The following is a 15,018-nucleotide window of genomic DNA, read 5'->3' on the forward strand; positions in this document are numbered from 1 at the left end:
TTCACAAAGTAGTAATGGTTGTGTTCTTAGATAGCCCTTTCAACCCACTATTGTTCTAGTCGGTCCAAAAATCTCAATTTTTTTGATAAACCAAAGTAACATTAATGAATCAATGGAGTACAAGGGGTACTCCAATCCCATGATACAAAGCAAACAAAAGAAAAAGGAAGAGAAGCAGGACGCACTACAAATAAACCGATTTAGAGTCCAGATATAGCTTCGGCCACAACACCTTAAGTCTAAATTTAAATACTTCAAGATTCTTAGGTTAATTTTGATCACAAAATGTGGAAGTTATAAGTATATCATATGAGCAAGGATTTTAACTGTGGTAAATGAAATTTCAAGAACATTTTCAAGTCAACAAGGATTGTAAGTGGTTTTTCAAAGGGTAAATACTCACTTTGGTCCTTGAATATGTCAAACGTTGTTACATTCATTCCTAAACTAAAAAAATTCAACTCGCGGTCCCTGGAAGTGGCTAACGCCAGTCAGTTTAGTCCCTGACGTTAAAAATACTAACTGACGTTAATGGAAGAGCTGACATAACACATTTTTTTGCCACTTAAACAATTTTTTAGCCGTCAATTTTATTCCTTCAATTGAAAAGTCAATATTATCTATCGAATTTCTTTCACTTTAGTCCCTTTCTACTTCCTTCTTTCTCCCATCATCTCCATCCCCTTTCTCCCATCATCTTCATCCCCCTTCTTCCATTATCTTCACCAAAACTCAAAACTTAAACCCATAAAATCTTCCCCCACCATTTCACCGAACCCAATTACTTATGCATCTCTCATTCATCAGTCACCAAAATCCAACATTCTCTTGGGCTTGCCAACCCTGCCTCTCACGTTCAATTTCTCTAATCGATTTGTCCAACATTCTCTTATTTTCCCGCAGTAGCTCTGGAAGTCACAAAATTCACAGTCATACCCTCATATACCAATATGTATTGTTTCAGCAGTTTGCAAAAAGCATATTAAACACCACCAAATCAATCAAAAAATGTGTCAATGCGAGCAAGAAACAAACAATCCTTGTTAAATTATTTTGATAATTAATGTGGCCCATGTAACTTATAGAACTAACTTTATGAAAATATCGATGGTCATTAGGATATTAAAGCAATTAAAGTTAGTTGGGGGTTTCAAAATTCAATTTTGAATTCTCTCTCCTCTTCCTTCATAAAATTAAATGATGAGTGGGTGGTTACAATAACCAACCTACAATAAAGGGTTTACTGAGCAGTTTTCAAAGTAACGTATTCTGCTTTACTTCTCATCCATCAGAGAAGGACTGAAAGTGGAAGGCAAAGAGGAGAGAAAAAGATTCAGAGAGCATAAGGATTTCCTCATGGATTCTGGCATGAATCCAGGTTAGTTATCTCCCCCCTTTAAAGTTAGTGAGAATCATATGAATTAAAAAACCTGGCTTAGGTTTTCTGTATTTTGAAAACCCTAGAGTAGATAAAATTTGCTTACAACTGGTATCAGAGCAAGGTTGCTAATTTTATGATTCTCCATTAAAGTTGAATTCTTTATTTTTCATGAACCCTAATTTAGAATTCGAAAATTTATGGATTCAATTATAGTATTTTTGTTTCCGCTGCCTTGTGCTAATTGGCTGTGGCTGACCGAAACTGTATTTCAATGGACGTGTCATGTGTATAGTTTAAAAAGATATGGCAATTGACAGTAGCGTTTGTTTACCTATATTGACATGTATATATAGGTGTAATTGAAATTGAATTGCAAACCTAGTACAGTAAATTAACTTAAAGGAGACATACATACTCGTACAGTAAAATAATATTATATATTAAATGAGTATGTATTGTGAAATCATTGCAAAATTTACCTACTGAAAGTTATAGCTTCCGCATTATATTGACTAATTTTGTAGAAAAGATAATTGTTTGTAAGGTATAAATTATGAAATTAAATATATGAAGGATTTGTATCATCAAAGTGATCAAATGTGTTTATTTAATTTCATAATGTATGGTTGCAATTTACAGCCCATGGTTTTGATGCTATGAAAGGATTTAATGGACTTATGATATTTTATTATTATAAGAAATATTTGTGTCACCCAAAGGTGGATCATTACTTATAATGTATGGCATTAAAGAACGAATTGACATACTTGAAAAATGTGTTTATATATCTAAAGATTTATAAACATGTTAATTATTTGTCTATTAAAGTAGTTTTTAATAGCATCATTCTTGTTTGAAGTTATGAATTTAAGTTGCATCCAAAGATGGGCTTAAATGCATAGGTAAAGTTATTTGTTTGAATCCATTTAAGTTACTCAAAGCATTAATGTGTAAACTTATCAATGTTTTGCAGCTATGACTTCTTTGTCTGCTGGGGTCACTGGTGTGATTAAGTTCAATGGTCTTAACTATGCTGATTGGTCGGAACAGATTCAGTTTCAACTGGGTTATATGGATTTACAGACGAAAAGCCTGCAGCCATTACTGAGACCAGTACGGATGATGACAAGTCTTATTATGAGGCTTGGGTAAGGTCTAATAGGCTATGCTTGAACTTGATGAGAATGACAATGGCTGAAAATGTTAAGCCATCCATGCCCAAAACAGACAATGCAAGGGAATTTATGGCAAAAGTTAAGGAGTTCTCACAATCAGACATAACTGACAAGTCCATTGTGGGAACTCTAATGAGTGAGTTGACGACCAAAAGGTTTGATTGGTCTCAACCCATTCATGATCATGTGACTAGCATGGCAAATCTGGCAGCAAAGCTGAAGTCCATGGGTATGGATGTAAGTGAGTCTTTTCTCGTACAGTTTATTATCAACTCACTTCCTTCTGAGTTTGGCCAGTTCCAGGTGAACTACAACACCATTAAGGAAAAATGAAACTTTCAGGAAATTAAGGCCATGTTGATTCAGGAGGAAGGGAGATTAAAGAAAGAGAAAGTCCACTCCATTCATCTCACGACTCATGATGGAGCTAGTAGCAGCAAGGCTAAACCAGGTAGAAAGGAACAGAAGAAGGACAAAGCCTTAAAGGTTAAAGAGGGCCGAATCCATAAGGAGCATGTGTGCTACTTCTGTAAGAAGGCTGGACACTTCAAGAAAGATTGTCCGAAAAGAAAGGCTTGGTTCGAAAAAAAAGGGATTCCTTTCGATCCAGCCCATAAGAGGAACTGAAAAGTTTATGTACATGGGAAACGGGATGAAAGCACGAATTGAAGGAATTGGGACTTACAGATTGATCTTGGACACTGGTCATTAGTTAGATCTAGAAAAGTGTCTATATGTTCCTGGATGTGCTAGAAATCTTGTTTCAATAGGAAAGTTGGATCGCTTAGGTTTCGATTTTAAGATTGGACATGGTGGTTTTTCTTTGTATAAACTTGCGTACTATTATGGTTCTGGTACTTTGCTGGATGGTTTATACCGTTTCAATCTTGATGTTAATTTTGTTGAATCTCTGTTTAATGTTGAGCACAATAGTAGTGTTAAATGTACTGCACGTAATGAATGCTCTGCTTTCTTGTGGCATAAAAGATTAGGTCACATATCCAAAGAAAGGATGATGAGGTTAATGAAAAGTGAAATATTGCCTCAACTGGATTTTGCTGACTTGGATATATGTGTGGATTGCATTAAAGGCAAGCAAACCAAACATATATCAAAGAATCCGGCTACAAGAAGTAGTCAACTCCTTGAGTTGATACACACTGATATCTGTGGTCCTTTTGATGTTTCATCTTGGGGTGGAGAAAAGTATTTCATTCTCTTTATTGATGACTTCTCACGTTATTGTTATATGTATCTGCTGCATGAAAAATCTCAATCAGTGAATGTCCTTGAGATATTCATTAATGAGGTGGAAAGACAGCTAGATAGAAAAGTGAAAGTTGTGAGGTCTGATAGAGGAGGTGAATTTTATGGTAAATTCAATGAAAGTGGACAATTTCCAGGTCCTTTTGCAAAGCTTCTTGAAAGTCGGGGCATATGTGCACAGTATACATTGCCCGGTACACCACAACAAAATGGTGTAGCAGAAAGGTGAAATCGTACTCTTATGGATATGGTTAGAAGTATGTTAAGTAATAGTAATGTACCTTTTTCATTATGGATGCATGCATTAAAGACAGCTACATATTTGCTTAATAGGGTTCCTAGTAAAGCGGTTCCTAAGATTCCTTATGAACTGTGGACAGGAAGGAAACCTAGTTTAAGGCATTTGCATGTTTGGGGTTGTCAAGCAGAAGTAAGGTTATACAATCCCCATGAAAAGAAGCTTGATGAAAGAACCATTAGCGGTTACTTCATTGGCTATCCTGAAAAGTCAAAAGGGTACATATTCTATTGTCCTAACCATAGTACGAGAATTGTAGAGTCTGGTAATGCTCGGTTCATTGAGAATGGTCAGTTCAGTGGGAGTGATGAATCACGAAAGGTGCATATTCGAGAAACTCAAGATAATTCAATTGATGTTTCTCCTCATATTGTTGTTCCTCTTGTATCACAGTCACATAACACAAGGAAACAACAAATTAATGTTCCAAATCCACAAAATGAACATGAAAGTAATGAGCCAGTTCACAATGCACAAGTCACAAATGAACAAGTGGAAGAAGAGGCACAGGAAATAGTATTAAGAAGGTCTGAAAGGCCTAAGAGATAAGCTATTTCAGATGAATATGTGATTTATTCACTTGAGAATGCATGTGACTTGAGCATTGATGAGGATCCAGTCTCGTTCAAACAAGCCATAGAATGTAGCAATTCTGAAAAGTGGTTCAATGCTATGAAAGAAGAGTTGAAATCTATGGATGACAATAAAGTATGGGAACTAGTCGAGTTGCCTCAAGGTTCAAAACGAGTCGGATGCAAGTGGGTCTTTAAGACTAAACGTGACTCCAAAGGCAACATTGAAAGATATAAGGCTAGACTTGTCGCCAAGGGTTATACTCAAAAGGATGGCATTGACTACAAAGAAACCTTCTCTCCAATTTCTAAGAAAGACTCTTTGAGAATTGTCATGGCTTTAGTGGCTCATTATGACCTAGAGCTTCACCAAATGGACGTAAAGACCGCTTTTCTGAATGGTGACTTGGAAGAAGAAGTTTATATGGACCAACCAGAGGGTTTCTTGACCACAGGAAAGGATAATTTGGTGTGTAAGTTAAAGAAATCAATATATGGACTAAAACAAGCTTCCCGACAATGGTATCTCAAGTTCAATGATACCATTACGTCATTTGGTTTTGTAGAGAACACCGTTGATCGGTGTATCTATATGAAGGTCAGTGGGAGCAAGTTTATTATTTTGGTTCTGTATGTTGATGATATCCTACTTGCTGCTAATGATATGAGTTTGTTACATGATGTAAAGAAATTTATCTCTAACAACTTTGAAATGAAAGATATGGGTGAGGCATCCTATGTTATAGGAATAGAAATATTCCGTAATAGATCAGAAGGATTGTTGGGATTGTCTCAGAAAGGTTATATCAATAAAGTGTTAGAGAGATTTAGAATGAAAAGTTGCTCCGCAGGAATAGTTCCAATTCAGAAAGGGGACAAGTTTAGTAATATGCAATGTCCTAAGAATGATTTGGAACGAAAGGAAATGGAGTCCATTCCCTATGCATCAGTGGTTGGGAGTTTGATGTATGCTCAAACATGCACTCGGCCAGATATCAGCTTTGCTATTGGAATGTCAGGCCGATATCAAAGTAATCCCGGAATGGACCACTGGAAAGCTGCAAAGAAAGTCCTTAGGTACTTACAAGGCACCAAGGATCACATGCTTACATACAGGAGGTCAGATCACATTGAAGTGGTTGGCTACTCGGATTCAGACTATGCTGGATGTGTAGATTCAAGGAAATCTACATTTGGTTATGTATTTTTGCTCTCTGGTGGAGCAATATCATGGAAAAGTGCAAAACAATAAGTTATTGCTACTTCAACTATGGAGGCTGAATTTGTGGCTTGATTTGAGGCCAGTATTCATGCATTATGGTCGACAGTATAGAAAGGCCGCTAAGAATTTATTGTGATAATTCTGCAGCTGTCTTCTTCTCTAAGAATGATAAGTACTCTAAGGGTGCAAAGCACATGGATTTAAAGTACTTAGCTGTCAAAGAAGAAGTGCGGAAACATAGAGTGTCTATTGAGCATATTGGTACTGATATGATGATAGCGGATCCGCTAACTAAGGGATTTCTGCCCAAAACATTTTCTGGCCATGTTGTAGAGATGGGCATTATAGACAAGTCCTTGTTAGCATAATATTATAGAATGCATATGTACATATGATGGGTTTGCTTGTATGGACATGACACTTATGAATTCAATTAAATATGTGTTTCTGTTTGTTTTACTTGTTATTCATAGTACGGTGCATACGTGTATGGCTTAGATGAGATAACAAGTTGGGTTTTGTTTGAAAACATTAAAGTTGAACATTGCAGGAAGTGTTCATTAAAGTTGTTTTGATTTGAGTTGGTTCTGTGATACATGGAAGAGATCATGTTTCATGATGACTTGTGACCGTCATGATCCGATCATCTCATTTCAATTAAAGATGATGACCTGATAAATTTCAGCGTAAAGTGCGCATTTATGGTTTGTTGAATCTTCAAGTCGTCACATGGGCCAAGTGGGAGATTGTTAAATTATTTTGATAATTAATGTGGCCCATGTAACTTATAGAACTAACTTTATGAAAAGATCCTCAATGTGATGGTCATTAGGATATTAAAGCAATTAAAGTTAGTTGGGGGTTTCAAAATTCAATTTTGAATTCCCTCTCCTCTTCCTTCAGAAAATTAAATGATGAGTGGGTGGTTACAATAACCAACCTACAATAAAGGGTTTACTGAGCAATTTTCAAAGTAACGTATTCTGCTTTACTTCTCATCCATCAGAGAAGGACTGAAAGTGGAAGGCAAAGAGGAGAGAAAAAGATTCAAAGAGCATAAGGATTTTCTCATGGATTCTGGCATGAATCCAGGTTAGTTATCTCCTCCCTTTAAAGTTAGTGAGAATCATATGAATTAAAGATCCTGACTTAGGTTTTCTGTATTTTGAAACCCTTAGAGTAGATAAAATTTACTTACAATTCTCACAGAGATAATACCACAATTTGAATCAAGTAATCCAAGTACACAAGCCAGTTAGTACTAGTTCCTTATAATTATGATTCTAATTTAACCAGATAACTTTTCATTTCAATGAATTACGACTATTGCATCTAAAGTTTGAAAATATCTTAAGACATTAATAATGATTTGAGGTTAAGTTGAAATTACAGTTGAGTCACAGTACTGGATTGGTACTTGGTAGAAATAGGGGGCGGCAAGGAGTGTCGGTATTCGTACCCCGTACCATAAACGCAAAACTATAGCTGTCGAGTGTGTGTCACAGTCTCAGTTCTTAACTAAGTAACTTCTTATTGCCACGCAACTTCTATGTGGGACCCACTCGACTCTGCTCTAACATCTCTGTTTGAACCAGACGTGATTCCTACAGTTTCGAACCACTGTTATGCCACCACGTGCACTTCTGATTGGATTATTGCATGCACTCAAAATTCAAGATAGATAGATAGATAGTTCAGTTCTTTGATGAAGATTGAACATTTGAATTTTGCTTTTGCATAACCTCATTTTAATTTTGGGATGAATGGAGGAGAGAGACATCATGAAAAATAAGAGATAAATAGAAATAAAATTAAGTGAAAATGGAATCCAAAAATTAGAAGTTAAATGAATTTGTTTTCTCATCTTATTTTCACACTCATTTTCTATATATCTCTCTTATATATTTTTCAATTATTTTTTTAAGAGTAAATAGAACTCCAACTATGGCCTTCCTGCGAAAATCGTTCTTAAACTTCAAAATTAGTAATAAAAAAAAATCCTCGACGTTTACACCCGGTTGCAAAATTGGTTTTCCGTTAAATTCCATCTAAAAACTAACAGAATATTTTGTTAAAAATGAATTAAAAAATAAAGCAAAAAAATAAAATTGAGAAAAAAAATAGTATTTTAACTTAAATCCAGAAATACCCAGAAATTCATGAACAAGCTTAGAAACTCATTAACAAACTCATCAGACCACCATCTTCACCTCCATGATTCGTCCACCATCATCTTCCCCCCTTTCCACAAAACCCTCTCCTTCTTCCCTTACCTCCTCCTCGATTCCCCTTCCAATGGTGGTTCTGAACAGGATTTGGGTTAGCGCGACGCATATTTGGTGACGCGGTGGTGCATATTGATTCTCGTATGGAGAGCCAAACACGATGGGGAAAATGAAAAAGGGTAGCTCCAACGAAAAAGATTCCGATCTCAGGTGGTGGTGCCGCGGGATCGAGAGGGAGAGCGTCGAGGTTGTGTTCTTCTTTAGTTTCTCCCTCCCACTTGCCTGTTCATCTTCTTCATGTTGATTTTTTATTGAGTTTTGGGGGATTTGTTTATGTGCTGGTTGCGATTGTTGTCGGGGGAGCACTGGTGTTTCTAGGTTTGGATCGGTGGAGGTTGGCGTTTCTGGGCTTGGATCGGTGGAGGACGTGGTGGTCGCTGGCTAGGCGTGGTGGCAGGGTTCCGAAACCGAGAACAGAAGGGCTGATGGCAAAGATGATTGAAACCCTCTTCTCTCTTTCTCTCCAACAATCCGCTCCAGTTCAATTTCAGTATGGGGAGTTTGTGTTGATGGTTGAGGGAGGCAGTGGTGAAGAGGAATGAAAGGAGAAGGGAAGGGAGGATGAGGGATTGAGGTTGATGAAGATGGAGAAAGTGAGGAATGAGGAGGGGGAGGAGGAGTGGTGGTTATAGAGTGGGGGACTAAAAATGCAACTGACTAAATGTTATTTAATTAAAAATTTATTTTTTTCAGTTAAAATTAATTTAGAAATGTCATGTCATCATTTTCAGTTAGATTTTAGACGGAATTTAACGGAAAACCAATTTTGCATCTGGGTGTAAACGTTGAGGACGTTTTTTTGGCTAATTTTGAAGTTTGGGGACGATTTTCACACGAAGGTCAAAGTTGAGGACCAAAAGTGCAATTAAGCCTAGAATATATATAAATAAAGGTAAAGAACCCAGTAAGGTGATACATCAGTAGAAATAAAAGACAGCAAACAAAAACAGTAGAGAATATTAAAGATGTTTTTTTTTTCAAAAGAAAAAATATGTTTTTAGTTTTAATTTTCCTTAATTTAAAGTAGAAAATAATTCTAAAAACTAATTTTCAAGAAGGGAAAAAAATTGAGTAAAATGTTTTGAGACGTTTATAGATGTAATTTAAAAACTAAAAAAAAAATTAAAAGTTGTTTTTAGATTCAGTTTGACAAACTGAAAATATGAATTGTTTTTGAAAATAGGATATGCTAAACAAATTTCTTAGTTTTCAGTTTTTTTAAATATTAATATACTCATATTTTCTCTCTTTTTTCTTCTTATTTTTGTTTTCTTTTCGCTCTGTCCACACTTTTAAGAGATATGAATGGGAGTATGTTTATTCTTTGCTTTTAGGTGAGAATAAATTTGAGTCGTTCGATATTTATCTAATATAACTCATGGTCATGGGTGTTAGGGATGGTTAGTTTACGGTACTTATCTTTATTATGATGATAACAAGTGCCTATCACCACACAAAGCCCTTTCAATTTGAGATCTTCAGTTCTAATGTCACTCTTAAATGTTATTTTGAGTAGAAGCAATGACAATGGATGATGTGCATGGTTTTTTGAACGTGATGTGCATGGTTGCTTAAGTTTGAATTGAAAAACATAACATTTCATGATCTGTATGGATATGGAGGGGAAAAAAAAATTTGACTGAAAGGAAGTGAATAAAATATTATAGTGTAATCTTATAATATACTAAATAACCCATGATGAGGTTACTTGTCTAAATAGAAAAAAAATAAAGAAAATATAGTTACGCTTTTTTTCATTTAGTTAATTAAAAAAAATTATAGAAATATTATTAATTGATTTTTTTTAGAATTAATGGTCAAATTACTCCCTGAGTTTGTAAGTGACTTTAATTTTAGTTTCTCTGTATCTGGGAGAATGAAAGGCTACAAAGCAAGGAGTGTGGTAATGGTTTTATGGGAGATGAGTGGTACTGGATCTCTTTGGGGTGGAAGGTGATTTGTTGTCACCGTAATGGAATTGTTAAAAAATTGTGTTTTTTATCTTATTTGTTTTGGGTTTGTTTGTAATGAGTGGAAGAATATAGATGAAGATTAGGATGAAAGATTATGATTTTTTTTGCTGGTTTTTTTGGAAATAATGATGAAGATGATGGAAGAATACTTCAAGATGGTGAATCTTTTTTGGGTTTTTCAGAAAACGTTAATTTTTTAACGGAAAAAGGAAAAGGGATCAAAACTGTTAATGGAGGGTAACGTCAGGGACTAGGAATGCTATTTTTATAATTAAGGGACCATGGTTGCACATATCGCATTCGTGGGGGACCAAAAGTGCTTTTAAACCAAAATAAAATTAGATAAAACCAACCATAATAGTCAGGTGTCATAATTTAAAGTGGGTATGTGCTACTATAGTATTGGAAAAGTTTCCTATAGACGTGAGGTTGGCTAGCTCTAATGTGTACGCTAGAGGTGGAAAAAAGTTAGCCACTTAATAGGTATTGAAATTCGTATTCACCTAGGACAGATGTGATACACAATGTTGCAACAGTGTGTAGCACAACAAAACACAATCAGAGTATTAAAAATAAACAAACAGTTAAACAGACAAACACAAGGAGTTGTTAACCCAGTTCGGTGAACATCACCTACGTCTGGAGGATACCAATCCAGGAGTCAATTCACTATCAAATAATAGCTCTCAGGTCACATGAAAGTCCCTCCTATACCTAAGTACTCCCCCTTAGTATAGAGCCTCTTTTATGTCCACCACTATTACACAAGTGAATCTAGCTTAGCCCTTCTCCTCTAAGCTATGAGAAAACTTTCTCTAACCCCTAATGACCACTGCCACAGCGATCACGTCATGTTTATCAACAAACAAGTTTGATGAGATTACAACTCAACTAAACAAATCAACTTAGTACTTTGATGAACGAAAGCACTAAGTTGGTACAAAACTCACAAGAGGAATCACAAACAAAAACCCTAAGATCAGTATGTATCACTCTGAATCCGTGTGCAGCTAGGGTTTTTAAGTTCCTTTATATAGACGTTCACTTGAGGCTTGGATCTTCAATGGCTAAACGTCATAGAGTCCACTAACACACTTCTGGAAAGAATCTTCATGGAATCAAATCTTACCAGAATAAAATAACAGAACCGAGTGAAACAGAATTCAAACTTTGAGATAGACTTGGTTCACACGTTATCAATCTTGTTACTTCAGCCAAGATTAAAACAAACACGCCTTCAGAAGATAAAACGCACAACATAGAATAAATCTTCTGAATCCCATACAATCAGCAACCTCACACCAAACTTGACTTTAACGACTGAACCAACAACATATGAAATTTCACCATGTTGCTCCAGATGTTGGCACATATGGTTGCACATCATGGTTTGAGCAAAATGCAGCCAATCAAAAGAACTACAATCTCCCCCTTTGGCAAATTTTTGCTAAAACATGATCAGAAAGTCAAACAATGCAAAAACAACAATACCCATCCATTGACACAAAACAGCACACAGCACATGATGAATTGAACACACTACTGAGTCGGAAAACAGAGCACCATACTTAGTCTGAAACTCAAAAACACTCAACAACAGCAACAACAGCAACAACATCACAAGCAACAGTACCATTCTCCCCCTTATTAGCAGAATTTGTCAAAGGGTGCAGAGAGCCAGCAGAAGCCAACAAAATATTACAACCAGATTGAATGAAGAAGGAACAAATACACTAAGCACTAGCAGAAGTGTCATCATCAGAAATACCAGCAGCATCTTGATCATCAGCAGCATTGTCTTCAAGAGGCCTCTTGCCTTTAGTCAACAGCATAATGAGAGTGTCCACATTCTTCTTCCTCAATGTACAACTAGTAATTGTGTCCTGAAGCATCTTAGACACCGCAATAAGCGCAGCAATAGGAGTCTCAGGAGTCTTCTGAGAGGAAGTACCCTCCCCCTGAGTCATCTCAGCCAAACCAGCAACATCAGAAACATGGGCACCAGCTAGCAGCCTGTAATCAATAGTGAGAGGACTAGCCTTCTTGCTAGGATCCTCATCAACAAGGAGAATTTGAGGATGTTGACTCAAGATAATCCCACAAAGTAAACACGGAAACCCAATAGGGAGCTTGACAGCAAAGGTGTCAGCATGCTTCATAGTTTGAGCAAAGACATATTCACCAAAATCAAACTGAGCCTTAGTACCAATCAGATAAATTAATTTTTCCAAACCTGAAGAAATATCTGAGTTGTGGGTGGTAGGAGCCCAATTTGCAGCACCAATGCGATTCAAGATAGCATACTTTACACTCAAATGAGTAGAAGACAACAAGCCTTTGACAGGCCATTCCATAACCTGACCAGCCGTGAGTTCATTAGTGATAACACTCAAGGACAGCTCTTCATTTCCTGTGACAATAGTGCTCCTTCCCAAATACTGATTAATGATCTCAGGAGAAAAATGTACACACCTACCACGCACAAAAACTTTCCTGAAATCAGGATGCCCAGACACAGTGCAATTTGTAGTTATATTCACAATAAATTCTCTCACCAACTTGTCATAGCAGCCTCCAATCTCAGTAACAGTTTTCAACAACCCAGCAGCCTCAATAAGTTCCATAATTTCTTGACAATGCAAAATCTCACCAGTCAATTCCCTCTCTTGAGCAATCCTGCGCTGATAAACATACTTCCACTTACCAACACTTTCTTCAGAGTGAAAGGAAATGTTATCCAAAGGAGCAGCAGGCACGTTTTCTGGAATTCGTTTCCCAATCTTGCGCTTTCGAGCAGCAGAACCAGTATCTGTCTTATCCAACTCCACAGTTGGAGTCTCATCAACAACAGGAGTAGCATTATCTTTGTGAACCTTTCTTTTGAAATTCTGTACAACAGGAGTATCATCATCAAGAATAATGACCTTCTTGCGCTTCTTGTTCTCACTCAAACCCAAACCTAACTTCTTGCAAGAGGAACGCGTAGAGTACTTACGAACAACAGTCATCTTTTGCCTCTTTGAAGCAACAGAAGCAGAAGCACCAAGGGTGTTGAGCAACACCTCATCAGATTCTGAGTTCTCAATGACATTCTGAACATCCTTGACATGCATATCTTTATCAACAGAGGGAGTAGAGTTGGGAACAATTACCTCTTCCTCAAGATGATCAGAATCCTTGTTGCAATCAGAATCACCACCGTGGCTTGATTGATTATTGCTTGGTGATGGAACAATTGGATCTACATCTGCATGTAAAACTTCCTTGAGAGGAGTTTCCAACACTTCAGTGATACAAGGATCAGCAACATCATCACCTGTACTTGAGTTGATTTCAGCCTCGGAATTTACTCCCTGGGTTGCCTCAGAGCTTCTCGTTACCATCTTCTTCTTTGCTTTGGACGCATCTGACTTGGATCGAGCCTTTTTCCCTTTCATCTTACTCAGATCAGACGATGGTTGAGGAATACCTTGAGCAATTGCGATTTCAGAGGTATGAGGAGAGGATTTTGAAACCCTTGAAGATTTTGGGGTTTTGGATTTCAAACCCAATACCTTTACCCCGTAAGCATTCATCTCAGGAGTGAGTTTCTTGCTAGAATCTTGACTCATGGTGAAGAGGACACAAAGAAAGAAACACGGGTCTTCAAGAAAAGGATAGACGGTTTTGGAGTGAGTTGCAGAGATTTGAAGTTGTGCAGTGGAGGTTGCAGGAGAGGTTATCAAGAAACAATGGAAATTCCGGATTAAGCGTGCCTCAAAAGTTATGACAAAAGAGCCGTTGGCACACCACAATCCCTTTGATTGCTATAATTCCTCAAATAGGCAGATACCCAATAACTGTCTCAATTTTTCAAACTGTGTGGCATCCAGAGCTTTGGTAAAAATATCTGCTAACTGCTTTTCAGTTGAGACATGTTCCAAAGTAACAGTACCATCTTCAACCAACTCCCTGATGAAATGATGACGAATATCAATATGTTTTGTTCTGCTGTGCTGAATTGGATTTTTGGATATGTTGATAGCACTTAGATTGTCACAAAACAATGTCATAACATCTTGTTGCACATTATACTCCTTTAACATTTGTTTCATCCACATCAACTGAGTGCAGCTGCTTCCAGCAGCTATATATTCAGCTTCTGCCGTAGAGAGAGAGACACAATTTTGCTTTTTACTGAACCAAGAAATTAGACTGTTTCCAAGAAAGAAACATCCACCTGATGTGCTCTTCCTATCATCAGCACTTCCAGCCCAATCCGCATCACAGTAACCTGTTAACACTGAATTAGTGTTGTGAGAGTACAAAATGCCATAATCACTTGTACCACTGATATACTTAATGATCCTTTTCACTTGAATGAGATGACTAGTCTTTGGTTCTGCTTGATACCTAGCACAAACTCCAACTGCAAAAGTAATATCTGGTCTGCTGGCAGTGAGATACAAAAGACTTCCAATCATGCTTCTATATAAACTAGGATCCACATCAGTACCTTTCTCATCCTTTGTGAGCTTGATATGAGTTGCAGCAGGTGTTCTTTTGTGACCCGCATTCTCAAGACCAAACTTCTTAACAATCCCCTTAGCATACTTACTTTGTGTGATGAATAAGGTATCTTCCATCTGTTTTACCTGAAGTCCCAGAAAGTAAGTTAATTCACCTACAAGACTCATTTCAAACTCAGATTTCATTTGTTCAACAAATTGTTCCACCATCTGGTTCGACATGCCACCAAACACAATGTCATCAACATAAATTTGAGCTATCATAAGTTCACTGCCATTTTTCTTAACAAACAAGGTCTTGTCAATGCCACCTTTGTCATAACCATTGTTGGTCAGAA

The 15,018-nt window shown here is 36.9% G+C and overlaps 1 protein-coding gene across 1 annotated transcript; it reads right to left on the reverse strand.

Moving 5' to 3' along the window:
* Nucleotides 1-11,905: 11,905 nt before the first annotated feature.
* Nucleotides 11,906-13,783, reverse strand: LOC130712206 (uncharacterized). The gene has a single exon (XM_057562044.1). It carries the CDS (start codon nt 13,781-13,783, stop codon nt 11,906-11,908), a length of 1,878 nt encoding a protein of 625 aa, XP_057418027.1.
* Between the last annotated feature and the right edge of the window lie 1,235 nt (nt 13,784-15,018).

This window comes from Lotus japonicus, chromosome 4 (assembly GCF_012489685.1).
Source record: "Lotus japonicus ecotype B-129 chromosome 4, LjGifu_v1.2".
In the NCBI taxonomy this organism is placed as follows: domain Eukaryota; kingdom Viridiplantae; phylum Streptophyta; class Magnoliopsida; order Fabales; family Fabaceae; genus Lotus; species Lotus japonicus.

Excerpts from the sequence above, each read along its gene's own strand:
- LOC130712206 (XM_057562044.1), bottom strand. The coding sequence starts at position 13,783 with ATGAGTCAAGATTCTAGCAAGAAACTCACTCCTGAGATGAATGCTTAC.